This window comes from Eucalyptus grandis, chromosome 3, assembly GCF_016545825.1.
Source record: "Eucalyptus grandis isolate ANBG69807.140 chromosome 3, ASM1654582v1, whole genome shotgun sequence".
In the NCBI taxonomy this organism is placed as follows: Eukaryota; Viridiplantae; Streptophyta; class Magnoliopsida; order Myrtales; family Myrtaceae; genus Eucalyptus; species Eucalyptus grandis.
The window spans coordinates 18,256,720-18,280,672 of NC_052614.1; the positions used below are offsets into that span (position 1 = coordinate 18,256,720).

The 23,953-nt window shown below is 37.1% G+C and overlaps 1 protein-coding gene, 1 long non-coding RNA gene and 1 pseudogene across 2 annotated transcripts; all 3 read right to left on the minus strand.

Annotated features, from left to right (window-relative positions):
* Positions 1 to 1,451: 1,451 nt before the first annotated feature.
* Positions 1,452 to 3,790, minus strand: LOC120292173. The gene is made up of 2 exons (XR_005549918.1): positions 3,311 to 3,790; positions 1,452 to 3,098 (listed from the first exon to the last, which is right to left on the minus strand). It is a non-coding gene; the product is annotated as an uncharacterized LOC120292173 (long non-coding RNA).
* Positions 3,791 to 5,953: 2,163 nt separating this feature from the next.
* LOC104436906 (disease resistance protein RPV1-like) lies at positions 5,954 to 15,185 on the minus strand. Its single transcript, XM_010049756.3, has 5 exons — positions 14,950 to 15,185; positions 14,177 to 14,825; positions 12,975 to 14,067; positions 8,160 to 8,441; positions 5,954 to 7,166 (listed from the first exon to the last, which is right to left on the minus strand). The coding sequence occupies exons 2-5, from the start codon at positions 14,737 to 14,739 to the stop codon at positions 6,594 to 6,596; spliced, it is 2,511 nt and encodes an 836-aa protein (XP_010048058.2). The 5' UTR covers positions 14,740 to 14,825; positions 14,950 to 15,185; the 3' UTR covers positions 5,954 to 6,593.
* Positions 15,186 to 22,442: 7,257 nt separating this feature from the next.
* Positions 22,443 to 23,415, minus strand: LOC120291695 (annotated as a pseudogene).
* Between the last annotated feature and the right edge of the window lie 538 nt (positions 23,416 to 23,953).

The following is a 23,953-nucleotide window of genomic DNA, read 5'->3' on the forward strand; positions in this document are numbered from 1 at the left end:
TCTACCCCCCAAAAAGTAGCTTCAACCGACGGTCAATGGCTCCGGAATTAGTCACGCAAGATCTCGCAGGAACAGTATTGTCGCCTAGTAGAGAGCAAGAGTGAACAGTATACCAAGAAAAGAGAAATGACCAAAGCTAAAAATCAAACACGATAGTCTGGATAAGTGTATATATTTTAAATACACAAAGACTGGTATTTGAGTGCGTTATACGTTGATAATATGCATATTTTTGGAACCAATATAACTAGAGTCATTGAGATTAGAAGTATTTAACTTCCATTTTCAAAATGAAAGATTTGGGTGAAGTGGATATTATATGGGTATTAAAGTCAAAAAATATAGTAGGAGTTATTTATTAAGTTAAAGTGATTACATTGAAAAAAAGGTTAAATTAATTTCAACCTCTTGTTTCAAGGAAATGAGGACTCTATTTGATTCATGTATTAAGTTAAATTATAATACTGGTAAAGTAGTAGCACAATTTAAATATATAAGTGCTATAGTGTCTTTAATATATGCAATGCATTGCACTAGACTTGATGTTGCTTTTTTTCATGTGTAAGTTGAGTATATATGCTAGTAATCTAAGTGTAGAACATTAGAAAACTATTACAATAATTTTTTGTTATATAAGATAACTAAAAATTTGGGACTATTCTATAATAATTATCGAGTCATATTAGAAGGACATACCAATACGAGTTGGATTACAAGTGTAGGTGAGAAACCTTCCACTTCTAGATAGATTTTCACATTAGGTGGATGTGATGTATCTAGGGCAAGCAAGAAACAAAATTGCAAAACCCACTCAATGATGAAATACGAATTCATTGCTTTAGCAGCAATTGGAAAAGAGGCTGAATGGAATAGAAATTTGCCATTGGATATCAAATTATGACCTAATCCTCCACTCATTGTGATAGTCATGCTACTTTGGCTAATACATAATCATAGTTTTAGCTGTCGGTGCTAAGCAACATTTTTATTGAGTGCAGAGGCAACAAGTCATACAATGGAACAATAGGAGATTCTGCAGGACGTGTGATCCCTTCTAGAACCACTAAGTACTCCGACTGGGCTAGGCAAAACACCTTCAGGGTCGGCGATGTCTTAGGTGAGCACTTTGTTCCGAGAAATCGGTTATTCCTCGCCTTCTTTTTTGTCAAATTCACATAATATCACGTAAATTGATCTCCACTGCCATGCCTTTCAAATAGATGAAAATTAACATGTACGGCATATTTTCTCCGACCCATTGTTGAAGGTAGTCTTTATATTTTTCCCTGATATTTGGGGGTAAAATTAGCTAGGAAATCATTACTTTTTCTGGCTAGACAATCAACATCATCCACGAGTCATGACCATTAGTTGAAATTAACTTGAAACACTCTTCTACGGTTTGACCTTCTTAGAATAGGAATGAAATACTAATTATTATTTTCAAGTACTTCGCTCCGACAAGTCCATTCTCCATTACTTATATGTGCAATCAATCTTTTGAGTTCAGTGGCAAAAACATCAATCGTGAGCTTCACTCTATAATGCGGATGATCTTCCATTATTTTTGCACTGTTCAGCTTCAACCCAAGGTCACACAACATCGAAAACGTGTCCAAAGGTGACAATAACTGCAACACCGTTTATCCGGCCATCACCCTAATCAATGACCAGCCACCTTTTCCCTCAACAATGCCGGCGGGTATTGCTTTGTCTACACCTTTGCTAATGGTGACCATTGCTCTAAGGGCCAAAAATTAGTGGCCACTGTCAGTGAAACTTCCACCAGCCTGATCTTCAGTCCAGTGGGACCACCATCGCTACCTCCACCGCCACCTGGAAGTGATGCTTCATCTCTGGGTGTCACACTGCTTGTCCTGTTTATGTCTGTTGTCACAATCTTAGCTTATTATGTCAGTTCATAATACATGAGGCTCATTACTTCTAGTAGATATATAGATGGACTATTGATATAGATTGTGAGATATTGCTACTCATCACAAAGTGAATGAAGTTGTAATAGCTCATAAGTTTCTTCGGAATACATATATAGTTCTCCTCTGAAATTCTAAAATCCCCGTCTATTTGCAGTTCATATACCATGATGACCAAGATCATTAACAAGTTAGAAAGCAGCAGGAGACAAAAGCGATCCCTATAACAAAATCCTCGTTGGCATAGTGAAAAAATCCCAGCATTAAAATGACTAATGAATGGAAGAGTAAATCATGTGGTGACAGGATAAAGGGTGTGACCTTGTTATGATCAAACTCAACACATAAACAGTTGATCAAGAATTCAAAATGACACTGATAATATGAACTCACTCTAGCAAACTTGCAGCATATCAAATTCACAGCCCATGAAATTAGCTTGAAAGAGCTCTGATGAATTCTGGGGATCGAGAGCGCCACTAATCCAGCGGTGTGATATCTCTCCCTTGCCTGTGTCTTTGTACTTTGCCTCCAGAAGTCACATGGAAACAGACAAAAAAGAGAGAACTACGGCTGAAATATTGCAGAACGATAAAAAACCATTTCCAGCAATCAGGAAAAGCAAGCAAATTCACGTCATTACTATTTTGTGCATTTCAATCGTCCACCTTAAGAAACTGAGATGAGTATGGTCAAAGGGATTTTCTTAAATAGTTGCTCGTTCTTTCAACGTCTTGTAATTTCCACCGTATCTACATTACGGATAAACCACTATGTCTGGCATTAAGAAAAATCAATCAGAAGATTAAAAGTATAACTTGTCATCAAACGAACAAGTTAGACATGACATGCTAGCAAGCACGATGACCTTCAAATACAGAACTCACAAAAAATCATCAATCTAATAGTCTGGTTCTCAATAACATGTCAAGATGAAGAATCATAGTGGATGACAAATGACAGATTATTTTCTCAAAAGGCACTCTTATGATCTAGTCCTCCAACAAGAGCTGCCAATTACATTCCTACCATGATCAAGATGAAGAATTTGATTCCAACTAAGAATCATGAATCACTCGGTAATGTATGAAGAAGAATCACTCACAGATGATTTGCTGGGAATGCCTGCTTCATTCCTGCCATTATCAAGAATAAGATTTTGCCCTGTCAGCGGACATGGATCATCTCAATATCATGTCGAAGATGAAGAATCATAGTGGATGACAAATGACAGATTATTTTCTCAAAAGGCAGTCTGATTATCTATTCCTCCAACAAGAGCTGCCAGTTATATTCCTACCGTGATCAAGATGAAGAATTCAATTCCAACTAAGAAACATGAATCACTCAGCAATGTACGAAGAAGAATCACTCACAGATGATTTGCTGGGAATGCCTGCTTTATTCCTGCCATTATCAAGACTAATATTTCGCCGTGTTAACCGACATGGATTGTCTTAATATCAAACTATCACCAGAATGTGATCTCACGAACACCCTGATGTAACAACCGCTCATAATTCTGCATGAGGAAAGCTCCGGACAATTCAGGTATTTACTTTTAGCACCTTGTATCAGGAAATGTCTAAAGTTTGTAGAAGCTCCAAGTCGCCAAGCCCACAAGGCTCAGTTAGTTTTTCACAATCTTGTTCGACCAAATATTGCAAGTTCTTACACCCCGAAAAGTCTGATAGTCTCAATTGACGAGCATCATGAAATTTCTGTACTTCATAGGTATCTATCCTTCGAGCCCTGGGATGTCTGGAAGGTCGCAACAATCTGTCACTCAGATTCCTTAAATCTTCGAATTTCAATACATTTCAAAATTTTGCTAATGACTCTGCATATTTGAATACACAAACTTTTGCAGGATTAGTATTTCTCTATGCTTTGACTTGATGTACTGCATAGGGTTTTCAAGCATGATAGATCCTGGTAATCTTCCTAGGGTAGTGGAGCCCCAGATCCAATAGTACCAATAATTCTAGCCCGTCAAGGCCACGGACTCTTGCAGTTTGCAGCATGAAATGCCCTCGAATTCTTTACACTAGAAAGGCCGGGTAGTATTTCGATAGTTGTGCACCTCAAGATATCCAATCTTACCGATAAACCCAACCTATCAAGGCATAAAGTTTTGACTAGATTCCAGCTTGCATGTCGACCTTTGGACGTTTTGAACTTGTAAGGTCTGGTTTCAATGAACTTGCATCCAGGGAGAACAAAATTTCCAAAGATTCTAACCGGGACCTCAAACTTCAACTAGATTCTTGCAATTTGCAGTGCGAAATTCCCTAAAGACCATGAATTTCAACTAATTCTTTGTAATTTCAGTGGCATCAAGCAATTTCATTATGTGAGTTCCACGATCCTTTGAGATCCTCAAATTTTGTAGATTTCCAATGCTTTTATCTTTCTAATCGAGTCTGGGATCTTTTTCAATGAGCAGCAATTAATAAGCTGTAATGAACGAAGATGCTCGAGGATTAATGACCGATTGCCAAAGTCTTAAGAAGTCTTAAACTGAGTCAAATAGATTCTTTCTGTTAAAACAGTTTGTATTCTGTTTTCCTTTGTAACTAAGTTCTGTTACATATCTGAGTATAAATACACATAAGAAATCAGAGAAAGATAGCTAGAAACAGAGCAAAAAGAGAAGTCGCAAGAGTTGGAAGAATCGAGGTATCAAGGTCATCGTGCAGAAAGGATCTGGATATCAAAGGAAAGAAAGTTTCGAGGTTAAAGAACAGCTCAAATCCGAAATACTGAAGCAAGTTAAGTACATTTGATCTTAGAAGATAGAACAAGAGAAGTAGATTCATATTCTGTCTTTCAATTGTACGAAGATACAGAGATCATCATTCGAAATACAAATTGTCTTCAGAACTGTTCTTCTGATCTTGTTTGAAGTTCTTCACATCATTCTCATGGTATCAAGTTTGATCTGAAAGTTTGAAGCAAGAATAAGATCACCAAAATATCCTTTTCCAATTCACGTAAACATCTCGAACTTTGTTACAATCAAGCTCGCCGAAGACAATTTTCTGTTATGGCAAGCTCAAATTCAAAGATTTCTAAAGAGTCAGACCTCTTTGGTTTTGTTAATGGTGATGTTATATCCTCCATGAATGTTGAACAACGATGATGAAGGGTGTGATTCCTGATTATATTGATTGAGCAGTTGATATCATCATGGATTAGTGGGGCTATGCAAGCTAATCATTGGATTAGAAACATCCTTTGAGTATGGCAGTCTCTTCTAGACACAAAATCAATAGCAAAGGAGTTCGAGCTCACAATTGCATGTACGTTTTACATCCAGCGTATATATATCGCATCATCAATGAATATGGTCAATATACTCCTTTGTATAGACAAGTGGATTGAAGGAGTCAAATTGAATCTTCAAAATCGATACAGCAAAGCAAAATGTTTCCTATCAATCGAAGGGAAAGTCAATATCATTAATGATATCATCTTTCCTCCATAATAATCATACTGATCCAAGAACAGGACCGAGATGAGTCTGGGATCTTTCTCAAGAAACCGAGCAGCATTCACTTAGTCTTCACTTCCAAATGAAAGATCTCGGCTACATTCATTACTTCCTAGGTATTGTAATAACAAGCGTTGCGCATTTTGCAACCAATCTTCTATGTCGAAGATGCAACACAATGGCCTGAAAGAGATTCATCTTGGCTATTATCTTCACTCTAATTTTAACAAATCTCTATGGTTTTTCATGAGAGAGCCTATAGAGTCTGGAAGTTCAACAAGATTTCGACAAAACCTTAGGTCAAGGAGAGACAAAAATGCTAGATGGCCTATGGAGTTGGGTATGCAAGCTAACGATGCACAATAAGAGGCATCAAGAGTCTCGAGCTTCTTCAGAGAACCAATGCTTTCAGGTAATTCCACAATGGCTGTATGTTTTAAATCTAGCTCGGTCAATGATACCAACTTTCCAATTGAGCTTGGGATCTCTCTTAACAAGCGGCATTCCCGTAATAGCAACCTCCCGTAATAGCAACTAGAGACACCAAAGAGCCTATGGAGTTTGGAAGTTCAACAAGATTTCGACAAAACCTTAGGTCAAGGAGAGACAAAGATGCTAGATGGCCTATGGAGCTGGGTATGCGATCTAACAATGTGCAATAAGAGGCATCAAGAATCTTGAGCTCCTTCAAAGAACCAATGCTTTCAGGTAATTCCACAATCAATGTAGATTTTAAATCCAGCTTAATCAATGATGCCAACTTACCTATTGAGTCGGGAATCTCTCCCAATGAGCAACATTCACGTAATAACAAGCACCGCAAAGATGCTAGATTGCCTATGGAGCTGGATATGCGGGCTAATGATTCACAATTGGAGGCATCAAGAGTCTTAAGCTCCTTTAGAAAACCAATAGATTCAGGTAATTCTTCAATCCCCAAATGAGACAGGCCCAATTGCGTTAACGACACAAGTGAGCCCATGGATTCGGTAATTCTTCAATCCCCGAATAAGATAAATCCAATTGAGTTAACGACCTAAGCAAGCCCATGGATTTAGGTAATTCTTCCATCTGTGAATAAGATAGATCCAACAAAGTTAACGACACAAGAGAGCCCATGGATTTAGGTAACTCTTCAATTCGCGAATGAGATAGGTCTAGTTGAGTTAACGACACAAGTGAGCCCATGGATTCGGGTAATTCTTTAATCCAGAATGAGATAGGTTCAGCTGACACAACGACTTAAGGGAGCCCATGGATTCAGGTAATTCTTCAATCCCCAAATAAGATAGGTCTAGTAGAGTTAACGACACAAGGAATTCCATAGATTCAGGTAATTCTCCAATCCGTGAATGAGATAGATCCAACTGAGTTAACGACACAAGGGATCCCATGGTTTCTGGAAGTTGAGCAAGTTCACAATATGAGGCTCGTAGAGTTTCCAACTTCATCAAACAACCTCTCGAAATAGGAATCTCTTGTATAGCAATTTCATCTATGATAAGTTCCCTCAATTCTTCCATTCTACCTATTCCCGCCGGCAACTCCTCTAGTCTGCTACATCTTGTGACATTCAAGGAGACTAGGGTATTGATGTCCCCGATGGAAGGATGAATCTTTTCCAAATTCCAACAATATGCAAGAATCAAAATCTCCAAGCTTTTGAAAGCAGATAAGTCAGGAGTTCTTCTTAAAGATAGACAATGTGAGAGATTGAGAACTTTGAGCGAGGTTGCCATCTGAAAGAAAGAAAGGACATTTGAGTGAGATTAGACCACTTCAACATGCAATTTTCCATAGCTCCTTGTGCTTTTTAGATTTTTAAAAATTCCTCAAAAATACCCATGCTCCGCTACTTCTTCTATTTATACTCTTTTGAAAAAAATAAGTTAAATGTTTTATTGCTCAGTCCCCATGCTATCATTGCTATGATGCTGCACTACTTCACGGTTGGTTTATTTAGACGTTGTTCAAGTGATAGTGTTCGGCTACGTCCCGAACATATATATGCTTTTTAAGCATATCTATTGCCAAAAGAATGTTAGGTATATACAAATGCTAACTATATATTATTATTTTGCCTTCCAATTTGGCTAAAATACATTTTTACCAGTTAACACTCACAAAATAACATAGAATTCACCCTCACAAAATGAAGTTTAATATTATAAAGCAATGCACTTACTTTGAAGTAGCAGCGTTAACTTTTGTTTCTAAACTGTTGATTTTATTTATGACCATTCATATGATACTTCATGAAAAAAGCAGCTAGAGCTTTTGTATGAACGTAACCAAACAATACCAAAATAGTTGTAACTGTTCATTTTTCATGAAAGAAGATCAATATAGAAAGATAAAAAGAATCGCTAAAAAGACATACTTTTAAATGGGGAGAAATTCACTTCGAAGCAACAACCCATTTGGATTAAGAAAAATCAAGATAGGCACAAATATTGTAATTATCTATTGAATAGATTTTAATTAAATATGGTAAACTTTAATTTCAGTATGTCTAATGTTGAGCTTGAGTGGTTGTTAAGATAATACCAATTTAAGATATTAAGGGCAGAAGCTTATGGTATACTTAGGTGCCTACAGATTCCCCTTATATTTAGGCAAAAATCCTTAATTTGAGGAAGGATATTAAACCTTTTTGAAAGAAAGAATGGATAACTTGGTGCAATTGGACCTTCGATAACACTTGATTATTCACAATGCCTTCTATGTCTTACCTTGAGTAGACCCCATCCTCCCCAGTCCTCTGAAATCTCACTCCATGATAGTTCAAGCACGACTAAGTTTTTCGGAAGAAAGTTGTCCATTGCAAAACCAGAGGGACAATACTCCCACTGAAGCCATCTTAACTGAGGAAGCAAGTTCTGAAAATCTCCAGTAAAATTTGCCCCCCTCACTTGAAGGAACCTCAGGTTGGTCATTTTTTTGAATTGTTCACCTGTGTACCTTCTTCCCAAGCCATATTTGTCCAGACGAAGGGCCTCAATCTTATTAGTGCCCTGTCATTAGGGAACAATGTGAACCATAAATTTTGAATGATGAGATGAGACCAACTGTGTATAAGAAGTAATGATTTCAATTTGTCATCATACTATTATGGTGTAGGCTTCTTAAATTCAACTTCGTGAATTGACAAGTCGTGTTTGCATATTATATGTCTAATCCATGTAAAAACATGAAGCTCAATAGGTTGTTCCCAAACTTTTCTTCTTCCAATTTGCCCTTCACAATTTGCGTCCCTTGAATTTCCAAAAACTTTTTTTTACTGAAATTACAAAAGAAGGCCTTTCTTCATGCACATAGTATTTCAAATATATCTAGCAGCATTCATGCCCTTAAATGTCAAACAACATGACACCAACTCATATCGTTTATATGTGAAACCACGTGACTTACAATCCAACACGTCCATCAAACTGGCCATCAAAATATGTATCAAAATTGAAGAATCCCAATTTTAGAATCCCCCTTCTATTTCCAATATATCTTGTTTGCAAGAATGTCATCCCAGAAAGTACACACGTGTGTTGCAGTCATTTTTTGTTGTGTCTTGCTCCAATAGAGTTTTCAACGTAAATGGAAGAAAAACCAATCATATATCAAAGGTTATAGAGATGATTTTTACTCCTCTTATTACAACAGAGGTTTGGTTCACCTTTTCATTGTCACGTGATTTTGTTACAGTGAAATAGCAGTCTTCTAAATTTTTCATCAATTTGCCCATAGATTTTATTTTATTTTTTAATTTGCCCATAGATTAATGAGATCTTTTTTATGATCGGATGGAAAAATTCATTAAATTGGATACTTGAAAACTCAAGTCTTTTACATTTTGTAACCAAATATTCTAGGAACTCGATGAGTCGCAATGCAGATTTGTTTGGTGGTTTCAAATTTTCCTTCAATTTCTTAATCTTTCGGATGAGACACTACTTATTTTTCTTTGAAGAGTTTCTCGTGTATTTTTTGTCAATAAATTCATAAATACCCTTTTTCCAATTCTAAGCAATGTACGGGAAAAGTGTTAAAGAAGTTCTAAATTTTTGCATTTGTGTCAATTTAGTCATAAACATTTTTTTGTGCTAATTAAGTCCTAAACCTTTTTACATTGTGCCAATTTAGTCCTTTCCGGCCAATTTTGGCCGGATTTTTCTGAACGCCGACCGACTGACGTGATATGATCGGTGCTTTGACGTGGACAACTTTTAATAATATTTTAATATTTTTGAATTTTTTTTTTTTTTTTATTCTTCTTTTTTCTTTTTTTTTTTCTTTTTTTTCCTTTTCCTCCTTCTTCCTCCAGCCGGTCGCCGGGAGCTCGGTGACCAGCCAAAGGTGACGGCCGACGAGGTCGAGGTCAACCTCACCGGCCACCTCGCCCGGTGGCCGCGAGGGCAGCCATGCGGCGGGCGGCGAGGCTCACCCTCGCCGGATCTAGCGAGGGTCCACCTCGCGCCGGTCATGGACGAGGCTTGACCCTCGCTAGATCTAACAAGAGCGAGCCTCGCCGCCTAGGCCTCAAGGGCGGCCTCGCGCAAGGTGGGCGAGGCTCGCCGGCTTGTGCGAGGCTGCCCTTGTGGCCACTAGCGAGGTCGAGGTCGACCTCGCCACCGTCGCCTGCGGCCGCGCCAAGCTCCGACGATCGCCTTGAAGGAAGAAAGAGGAGAAGAAAAAAAGAAAAAAAAGAAAAAAAAAAAAAAATATTAAAATATTATTAGAAGTTTCTAGTCGGCGTCGATCAGGCCACATCGGCCATTAGGCGTAGTCAGCAAAATTCGGCTAAAATTGACTGGAAATGACTGAACCGGCACAACGTAAAAATGTTTAGGACTTAATTGGCACAAAAAAAAAATATTTAGAACTAATTGACACAAATGCAAAGGTTTATGACTTTTTTAACACTTTCCCAGCAATGTACTGTTTAGTTTAATACATTTTCCTTTGAGCAACTCGCCGAAAAGCATCGGCAACGTATTTTTCCATAATCTTGTTACTTCATTATATTTTGCATTTAATGTTTATATTCAGTGTTTTTCAGTTAAAGATACTCATGACATTTGCAAATGCTTGTTTGATACTTGTACAAATCATTCATATGTTATAATTGCTTTTAGTTGTGTTACTAATAAAAACTAATCATCACGCAGTTTCAAACCATATTTATTTACATGACAACAAAAGTTAAAATAATAAGTACACTAAAAAGTCTTAAAATTAATCGTGAAAGTATAATCAAGTACTAAAACTTTGAAAATATGCAATCAACTCTTAAATTTTGTTTAATTTATGCAATCAAGTACCTTTGTTAGCTCTATCTAATTTGTCTAACAAATATGTTAACGTGTCTTTTAAGATAAAAAAAATTGAGGCAACAGGACACTGTCATGGTAACCAATGGGAGCCGCATAAAGAAAAGGCTCAAAATTTCCATAACCAAGACGAAGTCGCCATAAAAACCATGCGAAACCTTCGGAAATTACTGCAACAAAAGAAATTAGGTTTCTACAACCAGCTAGCTGCTTTAAAATCAGACCCGTGAAAGCATTCTGCTCACCAACAATCAATCAAGAAGCATAAACAATAGAGAGGTCAAGAACACAAATCGTCATTGATATCTCCTCTGAAGATGATTTCACAGACGCGGTCATGTGAAGAGCGCGAACAAGCGAAAAACCGAAAGAGCAACATGCAAGGTGGGGTGTTTGAAGAAAGGAGCGGTCGCCTTCGCCATCAAGGGTTGCCAATCCTCAAATTGCACAATGGTATTGCCACCACTGTGAGAGGGTCGGTAAGCCCTCACGTCGGCGTACTGCGAGGGTCGTGCAGTGGATAAAGTAGCCAGGCCCTGACCTCAAGCATGGCAACTTCACCGATGAAGAAGATGAACCACCGTCAAGTTCCACAGATTGCTTAAGCACAAGTATGTTTCCCCTCCATCAATTTCAAATCTTTCCCTCATTTTCCCTTTCTGTTTTTTCTTGCAAAATCCTTACTCTAACAAGTTTCATGGTCTCTGTTTAATTTTCTTTATGTGAATCCAGATGTGTTTCTTACTACATATTTTGTTGAAAATACATGGTTCCCCAATTGATTATAAAATATAGTGGTAAACATATCATTGCAAATGTATATTCTTGTAAATGTATACTATGATGTTGTAAATAAGTCTATTATCTCAACATTAAAAATCCTTGTATACAAAAATTACCAAAATCGTAACCTGAGAATGAATTTTCAGATATATCATCTATAGATAAATATCTAATAACTATTTTTCTATACAATTTCGTGATTATGAATATATTTGATAAATTTTAATTACTCTTTTGAAATGAAGTCAATTAGTTTGGTGGTCTTTATTCCTGAACATACTTTATTTTTCTAATCCCAAAAATAGGATCTTAAAAATAATTTATTGTTAATGTCATTTACTTTATCAAAATAGTACGTTTGTTTTAAATAACGTAGACAGATAAAGCTCTTATTTATATTTTCATTAACGAACACCTCTACTCAAAATAGTGCATTTAAATATGCATCACTTTCCACATTTTTAATGATAACTTAAGACTCCATTGACTTTTGATACTGTTAATTTGTTATGCTACTTAGGATTCTCTTCTTTCTCAAATTCGAGATAGAAGTAGACCATCAATTAGTGTTATCTACTTTATTATTGCATGAAAAGACATTTCGAACAATGTCATTAAAAACATACTCCGTTCTTAATAATTTGATGAGTAGATACCTCTCTTGGAAGTCATATGCCTGGATCAGACACTTCATTTTTGAAGCATTAGCATTCGTAGAGTAAATTATCCTCTATAATGAAAAGTCTGTAGAACAAAAATCAATTATGTATAGAGGGTTCTGTTACACGGTTACACTTATATCATAAATAAATATGAAAGCCACATCAGCGACTTGACAGTGTTAACCATTAACTAACAATTGACGACAAAGGATAGGAGACTAAATCACACAAAACGTAATGCTTAGGGGACAAAATTCGTACTTAACCCAACTTCAAAAATATAGGAACCAGGATAGCCAATCATCACAAATGAATGGAGATCTCATTTATCATATCAAATAACCCATAAGAAGTCGATATTAGAAAAGAATAAATAATGAGAAGACCTCACAAGAAATCAGAAGAAGGATGCAAAATCAAACATTTGCATCAAACAAATTAGTGGGAAAAGCATGGCCCCCAATAATTTATAGATGTCAGGTGAAAGTGCTCTGTCAAACATTATTTTTTGTAATTTGTTGTTGCGTTGAAGTTAGCAAAGGAGTATCCTCGTCACAATATTATCAGGTAAAGATATATATCAATCATCAATAAACAAGAAATTGCTCTTCAATTATGTCCTACAATCAGGCAAGAACAGCAATGAACTGAAAGAGCTCTGTCGCTAGTAGGAATGGCGAGTTCTGTGGACTCAAGACCGGCAATAATTTTAATCTCAAACAAGAAAGAGAAGATGAACTCACATTCACTGACTAAGACAAGTAGAGAAAATTCTTACCTTGTTGCTGTCAAGCACATCTACGGCTTCTTGAATCCATAATCTGCTTCGCTTTTGAGGCTTCTTTTGATTTTCTAAACGGACAATTTCCCTTCCAAGATCTCTTAATTGATCATGCATCATTAGATTGCCATCTTTGTCAACTTTAATTAGAGACATTTGGCTCAATATATCAATCCCCTTCCTTGGGAAGAAGCCACAAGAATCCCACATATAAGTTGGAGTTTTTTTAGATGATCCAATAAAAAAACATGCAATATCCAAAAATATTTGTTGCTCGTCATAATCTAATGCATCATAACTTATCCGCAACTTCTCTTGCACTTTTCTATGGGGCACATTCTTTAATTTATCTAAGGTTTCTTTCCATACTTCTTTTGTCTTTCCACACACGAGTGAACCAATAACTACAAGAGCTAAAGGAAGCCCCCCAGTAGTAGATACAATATCACGAGAGATTAACTCATAATCACTTGGAGGAGAATCCTCTCCAAATGCATGTCTACTAAATAACATCAACGATTGATCCAAGGGCAACTCGTTGAGTTGATACATATGGATTGTCCTAGCCTCATCAAGAATTCTCTTGTCACTAGTTGTGATGATGATTATACTTCTTGCTTTGAACCATCTACCGTCTCCAATCAAAGCATTCAAGTGAGTATTATCATCCACATCATCAAGGAGAACGAGGATTTTCTTACTTGTAAATTGAGATTCAATGACACCAATTCCTTCGTCGACATTAGACACTTCATCTTGACTTCTAAGAATATCAGAAATAAGCTGCTTTTGTATGCATTCAATACCCTTTCTCCGAGATGTTTCTCGAATATCTGCAACGAAGCTACGGTACTCAAAATGACCAGAGAGTTTGTTGTATAATACCTTTGCAAGAGTTGTTTTACCGATACCGCCCATTCCATAAATTCCAATAACAGTAGTATTAGTGAATTCACCATCTATGTTGCCCATAATCCGTTCCACATGATCATCAATTCCCACCAACTGTGCAGGAACATTTAAGAGAAAAAGTCCTTTTAACTCACTCATAACTTTTCTGACAACAATTTTAACCAATGCTCCTTCATGCCTGCCAGATAACAGTATAAGTTTCAATATATGATAGCAATATGCATATTCTTTTTCAGGTAAGATCTAGTTAGAGAAAGTAAACAGTTTTTTGGTGGAGAATGATATACCCATTGTCAATTTTCTCCGGTTCCCATCCTAGCATGGAACCGACTTCTTTGAGCGCTTCTTCCCATTCCTTCACAACCATTTCATCCGAATTCTCATTATGTGCATTGATAGCATCTCGCCATCTCCCTGTAAGATGTCGCAACTGCGAAGGTTCCACTTTGTAAAATATGGGCAACACTATTTGCCCCTTGCTTCTCTTGCACTTCAACACTTGAGCCAGCTCACGAAGGCACCATTTACTGAAAGCATAGTTCTTGGAGATAATAGGGATCGAGATCTTAGACTGCATAATGGTGCAGAGAAGCTCCGAACCAATCTCTGTACCAACACGAAGCTCATTGTCGTCTCTGAACACACGAACTCCTGCATCAACAAGGCTAGTATAGAGATAATCAGTGAAGCCTTTGCCAGTATCTTTTCCTCTAAAACTCAAGAACACTTGGCACTCATTTTCTTTCGGCGTTTCGGTTCCGCCTTCGTACTCATCTACATGTGGAGAGGTGAATGAGGAAGACGCCTCGTAGATTGGATCTTCTGAAGGAGTGGGTTCTTTCCTTTTCATCTCGAGAGGATTGATTCTAATACAAAGCCAGTAAAAGGAATTGATAGAGCAGAGTCTCAAAAGAAGAAAGAAATGGAATCCCAGATCTGGAAATTGCAAAAAAATAAAGAAAAAAGAAAGAAAGAACTCAATTCAGAACACGTCAGAGGAAAACAGAGCAATCAAAGCAGGAAAGTGAGAAGAGGAGAGGACAAAGGAGCCGAAGATTACCCGAAGAGTGCTCAAACAACAACAATCCACCCACTGCTGCGATCTCCCCCGATTCTCAACCTTCGGCGTTGAATTACCCGTCCCCAACCTTACCGTGCGTGCTTGAATGATGCTGAGTTCTTGCTACTCCACGGTCCAAGACTCTTCAACTGATCGAACGTTGCGATTCACGCTGCAGGGAGAGGGCAAGTATTGCAAGAGTTAATTTCCACAGCATCCTGCGGAGGGTGCTTAGAGCCCACGCAGGCGTTTTGTTTGGAAGCGAGCACGACTTGCTTTTTCTATTAATAAAACAATTAGAAAATAAAAAGCAAAGGTCAATTATCGCAGGCGTAAATTCCGCATGAAGTTGCGTACTACGTGGAGCCTGCCTATTGCGTGATGGACTTCTTGACCCCACTAGCCTTTTCAAATTATTAAAAAATAGAAAAGAAAACCAATCAGCAATACCGATGCCCCCGGTTTTTTTTTTTTTTAAACAAAACCGATGCCCCTGGTTGGTAAAGCATATTCTTCACCGACTAGTTTAATAATTTATTAGATTGTGATAATGCCTCCTGTGTCTTTCCACGATGGATGTACAGGGTTAATGACCGATCCGATTTTTATGATATTATGAAGGACCAATGATGACGGTACGTGTATTAGCATATAATTCTGAGGGAGAAACTTATTTTATCAGAAAAATCAGAAGACGACCACCAAATTCATTCATAGAGTTAATCTTGTTGTTGCTGCTTAAGGTCAATTGAAGATTAGATGCACACATTTTACAAAAGATTAGGCTTGGGTGAAACGCCACGTCCCAATTTGAATAAAGATACAAGCCTACGAGCGTATTAGGGTATGTGATATATTAACAATGACCAGAGAATCTATTATATATGGACATCGAATTATTGTGATACCTCACAATCGATTGATGGTAAATAGGGGAGGTTTTATTTGTCCTTACTTAGCTAAGTCAAATGATTACGAAGATCTTGTTTGCACAATCAATAACTAATTGAGTTATAGCATAACATTAAATTCATCTTATTATGTAAATGACATTATTATGTTGGCTTCTTTTTTCCTTTTCACAGTTTCACAAAGCATTATAGTTTGCTCCTCCCAAGTGGGCGGAATCTTGGGTTTATATTTGAGAATACATGTTAATACCATACCATATATGCCCCAACTGAAATAATCAAAACTTTGTGATTAACCTCCTGGGGCATGGGAACAATTAAATTCATAGATCTAAAGCTTCAAGCATGCGCATGTACAACTCTGTAAATCAACCTTATGAATATGACCTCCTCTACTTTTGTTCCCGAGACAACTTGCTTTTATGGAGAGAACAGCTAAGGGCTTTGATTGAAGTTTGAAATCTAGCTTGACTTGACTTGCTCATTTTATTAATAAGAAAAAAATTGAAAAAAAAAAAAACTAATGGGCAATACTTACATCCTCTTAAGGCTTCGTTTGTTCCACATCAAATATAGCATTTTTGGAAAATATTTTCTAAAAATCATTTTTCAAGAAAATAATCATATTTTTCATATTTGACTAAAAATCTGAAAATGAACAATATTTTCCTCCATGAACCCATTTCAAATATTTTTATTATTTATTTTAAAACTTGATTTTCAATTATTTTATTATTTTTATTTTAATAAAATTTTATTATAGTTTTTAAAAAATTGATTCATTTAATTATTTTTATTCTTTTTCCTTTTCTTTTTTTCTTCTTCTTTATTGGTCAATCATCAACCATGGAATGGGCTTAGCCTCGCCAAATCTGAACATCTGTGCAGGGCTTGAGTCTCGCTCAAGTTCACCAAATGTCAGCGAGGCTCTGACAACCTTTGACAAGGTGTGCCCAGATCTAGTGGAGTTCAAGCTTGCTAATGTCAAGCAAGCTCAAGCCTCGCCGGCCTATGACATGGCTCTAGCTCCCTTGTGGCCGATCGCCGCAGCCATTGTGGTTGGCGACTAGCCAAATCCAAGGAAGAAGAAGAAAACGAAAGAACGAAAAAAAAAGAATCGATTTTTAAAAATATAAAAAAGAAAATGTAAGAAGAAAATGAAAATTAGTTTGGTGAAAGAAAGTGAGGAGAAAAACTTATGGAAATTTTGTTCTACTTTTGAAAGTGTTTTTTTTCCCATAGTGGAAAACGTATTCTTTAACTAATTTATTTTTCATGAAATAAATGTCAGAAAATCTGGAAAATATTTTCCTAAAAATTATTTTCCGTTAAACAAACGAAACCTTAGTATTAGTAAATGTTTAGATATTCCAATAAGGGAAGTTCGTTATTTTCAATCTACAATTTGACCTTCTTTTTTATTTTTTTTAATGTTCAAAAGAGATTCACGTAGAAAATTAACCCTCGAAACAAATATCTCCAGAAACCAATTTCTCAAACTAGATTTCTCTGTAATACATTATACATAAAGATCATCTAGTCATCGCCTCCCCACTCATACTTTTATCTCTCTCCTTAAATTAATAATATTTTTTTACATTTCACATAAATTTTATTCTTTACTCTCGGCCTACGGGTTCTCCACATTGGAATAATAATTCAGTGATGTCATTTTCCTTTTAATTTCATTTTGGGTTGAACTTTTTATTTCATGTTGACATTCTCGGACAACAGGTTCTCCACTAACATGTATTTTTCTCTTTAGCATAGTCGTAAGCTTCTTTAGAACTTGAAATGACTAGAGGATATAAAAAAGTTCAATGGCTTAGTATGTGATTGACTAACCGCACTTCGTCATTGTAGTATCAAAATCTTACGAGTAACACATTTGAACATTGTAATACGAATCAAATGATTAGAAAATGAAATCTGATATGTTCGTTATAAGAATAATTGGTTCTCAGTTTGATTCAATTTCACTTAGAAATCAAGAACTAGATTAGGAGGATTGATTTCTCATATCTAGAACTGAGAATCCGACCACCTGATTCTAAAATCGGACTTACTGCTCCGGGAGGTCCAACAGAATTAATGGATGATGAACTCAAGGAAGAAGTCAGAGAGGATGGCCACCGGGCGAGGGGGAAGTGGAGGGTGGAGATGATGGGGACGGTTGTCGAAATGACCGATTTCACAGACGTCCTCGATGTCTGGCGGGAGTTTGGGGCGCGGAGAGGGTTTAGATATCGAAGCAAGTGCTCACCGGCCGCAGGTGATTTAAAAACTCCTGAACATTTTCAGCTAATTACGATTCTATCTGTCAGGAACGTCTTTTCGATCAATGGCGCGAGATTCTATTTTTCATGGACTAAGGTATAAAGCACCAATGTAAGTGTGGGCACAGAGGGAGGACAATCTGGGGAGAGCGAAGCTGAAGCAAAGAGCCAACGTCTCTTTCTGTGGGAGACACGTGCTTTGAGGTAAAGTATGTCTATTAAAGTGCCAGAGCTCCACTGCCCAAAGACATTACCGCTTCGTACATGTAAAAGAGAACAAATTTTGGACACGCAACCCAATCGGTAAACAAGTCGGAAGTTCAAAAACGGGGATGGCAATGGTCAAATTTTCAAAGCTCAAAACGAACACGGTGCGGGCGAGTCCACGGAGGGAGGCCGGGATGGTGAAGGTCCACCGTCCGCTGCTCAGACCGGTGGGGACGAGCGCTTTTCCACTAGCGGGCACTTTGTGTGTGTTGCAACGTTTTTAATCCCCAAGTGAGGAAACCGCTCCACATTCAAGAACCGCTGCGGTTTCTCCACTGGGGTCACATTTTCCACCTCAAAAGGTTGTGGCCCGCGGAGAGAGGGGATGCCAAAAAAAGAGAGAGTTTAGTGGAATTTTTTTTTTTCACGAGAATTGATCGGTTTCAATAATTGCTCTTCATGATCAATGAAGAATTTGATTTTTTCATCAGCTGGGCTTTAAAGTAATGAACGTCGCAAACTTTTTCTAACACTAATTTTTGTCAACTTAAATGTTTTGAATATCTTATAACAGCTTCTTTTTTTCCAGAATATTAATTGGTTTTCAAGTACGTGGTAAAAAGGGAAAATTCCAAATAAGGACTCAGAGTAAATCTATTCTCTCAAATAAAGACCCAAAATGAATTTTGTGTCAAATAAGGATTCGAAATGAACCCATCCTTTCAAAGAATGACCAAGTGAATTTTGTGTCAAATAAAAACCCGAAGTGATCAAGTTAATCTCTATTGAGGATCTTAACTCGCCGGCAGATATTTTCCATCGATTAAAATATGGGCAATTTTGTTAGAAATTTGTGATTGAAAAAAAATGAAAAATTCTAAATTAATTAAGTTTAGGTTATTCATTTAGATGTTTACGTTTTTTCTTTCTTCTTCCTCGTTGTTCCTCAACCAAATCACTGCCCGGTTGTCGTTGTGACTCAATTCTCGTCACTCCTCGCCTTGCTCAATTGGCGGAGAATTTGGGTCTCCACAAACAAACAAAGAAGCATATGGTTTTCTTCTTGTTTTTTAATTCGTGCCTCAATCGGCGGAGAATTTGGATCTTCGACTTTGCGGAAGATGGGTACAAGGAATGGGGAGAACTTTGGTGTTTGACTTTGCAGATGACGGGTACAAGGAATTGGGAGACCGTAGAAAACCTAGTTTTTTTTTTTTTTTTAAGGATTTGTTAATTTTCCTTATATTTTTTTCGACAAAATTGCCTAAACTCCAATCGTCAGAAATGTCACATGCTTGATAGCCAGCGAATATTTGGCCGACCAGCAATCTCGGGTTCTTATTTGGAATTGATTCAACCATTTTGGGTTCTTATTGAGATAATAAGTCCACTTTAGGTCTTTATTTGACACAAAGTTAATTTCGGATCCTTATTTGGGAAAATTGGTCCACTTTGGATCCTTATTTGGAATTTCCCCTGGTAAAAAAAGGCCTTCAAATAATGAATTACCTCAAATTTTCCCTACATTCCAATTAAGTCATTGACAATGGCATTGTAACATTAACTAAAAGTAGTAAAGCTTATATTTCTAAACACTTCAAATTGAAAATTAAATTCTCTAAAGAAAAAAACTATTTACTTCTCATAAATAATCAGCCTTGTTAACGAAGACCTCAAGAATAATTTTAAAGTGATCTTATAATTATCGATGTATCAAGTTGGAGAAAAGTAATGTCCCATGAGGAGATAAAAAGTGCATTTATCTTATTGAAATGAAGTTCCCAAGATACCGAGTGCTAATTTCAAATGTGAAATGAAATAAAAGAATAGCATTTATTAGCCTTTACTTTTGGAGAGGTAATGTTATCCCCGGTTTTTAGGAAAACACAAGCACCGTCAGAATTTGTAATGCGAAACAAAGTTTATTAACAAGGCACTCACTTCACTCCGAATGAGTGCGCATTTTGCGCATATACCTATTCCACTGGTACAAGTTCCTAACCTTGAAAGCCCACAAATCTTCAATTAAAAGAGGAGGAAAGAGGAAAGATCAAAAGATCAAAACACACTCCAATGCAAAAAGTGCATTCAGTATATCCTTACACGACACAAGGTCTAGATCTCGTCCCTCTATAGAATATGCAGTCAAATTTAAACCAGCTGCACGAGAGTTCTATAAGGAATATCTTCAGTCTCCACTTCAGAGCATAACGGGAAACAACATTCTTCAACTTCTCTTCCTCGACGAGAGGAGGCTCAAGGGGAGAAAGATCATTCATTCAACTAGGGCATCTTCAAGCTCTCAAAACAGCCTTATGAACCTTGGTTTCCTTGTGGAATTGTTGGCAACATTTCTCAACAAGATCAAGGAGCTTTTCCAAATTCGTCACCATCGAGTTTAAGATGTCATTACTCTCCTTTCTCATTTGGAGACAGAGAACTCACATCAGCTAGCTTATCTTTTGCCACCATGTCATTACTCTCCTTTGTCATTTGGAGACAGAGAACTCACATCGGCTAGCTTATCTTTTGCCACTAGGACTTGGAAACAACCATTATGGAGAGATGCTTCTCAACTTCCTAAAATGGTAATATAAAACTAATAGGTCGTGCCATAGAATATAATACAAGCTTGGATAATTATCATTATAGAATCTTTCTATTAGATGATAGCATTGATTTTGTCAATTGAGGCATGTGAACGATTAAAACGCTCTACAACAGCAGCAATAGAAACCCGAGAAGAGAGCTCTTCTCCCTGAGTGATTTAGCTACGAAGGTTTTCTAAACACATTAAGAAAGCTCCAACAGTGGGACATACTTTTATATGCCGGAAATGGTGAGCGCTAATACTAGTAGAAAAAACTTGCCGAACTATTTTAGCAAATATAGCACAGCTCCTCCCACCCTTCCAAAGGGCATCGAAATTTCAGGCTCCATGGGACAAGAAATGGTTTCACAATACCATACAATCACACAACTAAAAATTTTATGAGCAGAAGTTGACCAAGCCAAGTGCACACATATATGTCGGTCAGAAATGTTTATGGAACGAAACTACAAAGATAACATTCTCAATTCCACTATATTAGAATTTGTATCCAAGTCCAGCAACCATGTCCCAATCAGGGATTACAATCAGGGTTAAATGTGGGGTCTTGAAAATCATTCATAAAGATGACATTGATTAAAAAAAAAACATAAACCAATGTTCCCCATAATCAGATCTAAATACTAAGGCATCACAGCTCTGGAAGTCTCTTTAAAAATAATCCTTGGGTAATACTTTGAAACAACAATAATATTCTGCAGAAAATAGAGTGAGTCACAAATGAAAAAGTTCTATAATTACACATTTAATTCTCTGTCAAAGATCTTCTGCTGCCTTCTCAACAAGTGCACCTTCGAGCATGTTTTTCTCATTCTCAAATTCATCTTTAAAAGTACTCCAAAGAGCAGTCCATTGGATAGCCTCCAGTGTGACCAATTGTTTCAGAAGCAACCTGCGTTAAAGTAACAAAGGCATGGTCAACCAAATTCTATGGCACGTTATTGAGATGTTGCAAGACGTACAACCAATTACCCATAACAATTCAAAAATGGTACCTGAATTGGGTAATATATGAGAGATTTTGATTCTTAAAGTCGCATTAAGAAGGCTTGACTACATAGGATCATGTGGTGATAGAACCAAGTACCAGTAGGTTTTCCTTAGAACCTACAGCCGTGCCTCAAAACACTCAGTGAAGACTCAACAACAATAGAGCTTCACCGGTATCAACTGCTCTGGGTTTCCCTTCAACGTGTGGCCTTATAGCATCAACATATCTTGAGGTAATTGTTGTTATGTGAGTAATACCTACATCATTAACAACATGAACACTAGGTAAACTGAGATGTATGTTTGGATCCATTAAGCACATCTTGATCGTCAGAGTTTGCTATAAAGCTAGAAAGGAAGAAGAGTATGTGCCAACTAAATAAAGCCATACAAGTTCATGGTTTGAACCCCAACTTGAATACCAGGTAGCGCTTGATCGGTGAAAACAATTTAGTTAAAAGATAATGGACACAACATTAGAAAAAGCAAAACACCAATTTATCGTACCATGAGTTCTCAGTATATCCAATTCAACTCCAGAAGTGACAATATATCAGCTGGCGCTCCTTCCACAATATTTTCACCGTCTTTAGGGTTTTTCTTCTCCTTGGAAGGATCTACATCAAACACTCAAGGGCTGATCTTCCTGGAAAGGACCTATGCATGGACATAATCCCTGTGATCTAAGCACAAAGAACCTGCAAAATCCATCGATCAGAAAACCAATCTTAGCAATAGTGCATAAACAGCTTAAAGCAATACAAAAAACCTATACTTATTCAAGGATAAAGGCAACTTTCTCCGTCTCTGCCATTGCTTCAAAAGTTTCTACCTGCAATTTAAACCCATCATAGAAATGTTGGACAAGGAAAAATCAATTACAAGATCAGTGACAACAGTAGTCAGCTTCTAGTTACTGCAATTTCCGGCATAAAGTCAACAGCTTCTGCTATAAGACCTTGTTCTTCCTTTACTTTTGCCATCTTCTTAATCAACCGTGCTCTCTCAATTTCGACATATATCTGCATAACAAATCTAGCTATAGAAACCACGGGGAAGGAAAAAAAAAAATTGCTCATAAACATAATCTGCAATAGGGTTTCATTTCACATTTTAACCATCACAGGGCAATAGCTTAAAGTGTCCCAATAAGCTCTATCATTTTCTCAAAATCAGGTGTCTGGTTAATATATTGCATAGTCTGCTACACCATTGCTGTCACAACCTGTTGATGAGAAAACAGCGACACGTTTGTCACCATCTAATCAAGTCAATGACTTGATTCTGTCTAGAGCACAATTATTAGAGTTGAACTGATTTGATTAACAGCACGGAAAATGTTTCATTCTAGCATGAAGAAATAGTCAAAAAAGAAATCAAAAGGGATAATAGGAAGGTGCAATATGAATACAGGTATCTGTATCAAGAGAATCCCAGCCAATTGAAAACTTGCAAACGGCACAAGCACCATTATCCCCATAAAGGACATATCATGAAACATGTCCTGTACTAGACCCGAAAGATGTATGTGATTCATACGAAGGTAGAAGAACAAGAATCAGTAAAAATCTGGGACAATCTTGTGAAAGAATCAAGAAACACAAGGTGAGAAACAGAAGAGGATTCCACAATCCTAGATTCCAGTGGATTCCACCATACTAGATTCTAGAGGATTCCACCATAGTCAAGCACAAGCCCTAAGACTAAGATCTTGAATCTTGATGGATTGCCTAGAGCCAATTTCCATATAGATATGCCGAGGACATTCATTTTTCAGATAGTCATACATAGATGTCACATCATAGCTACACAAAACAACAGTTGAAGATCTATCAGTTCGTGTATGGGAGGCAGTCCCTGCAGTATAAATACGTATAAATTTAACCCTCAAGTTAAATGTTGTTAAGACCAATCCCACATGATTGAAATCGGAACATGCTTTGGATCAATGATCATAAGACTCTACAGAAAATTAAGTTCTAAAGAAATAGAATGTTAATCTTTTTTTT

What these genes read in the sequence shown, in the direction of transcription:
- LOC104436906 (XM_010049756.3), bottom strand. Translation starts at nt 14,739, where the DNA reads ATGAAAAGGAAAGAACCCACTCCTTCAGAAGATCCAATCTACGAGGCG. An exon ending in CCGGAGAAAATTGACAATGG is followed by an intron (nt 14,068 to 14,176) that starts GTATATCATTCT and finishes GTTATCTGGCAG; the next exon opens with GCATGAAGGAGCATTGGTTA. An exon ending in GAGGATGGGGTCTACTCAAG is followed by an intron (nt 7,167 to 8,159) that starts GTAAGACATAGA and finishes TCTTTCTTTCAG; the next exon opens with ATGGCAACCTCGCTCAAAGT.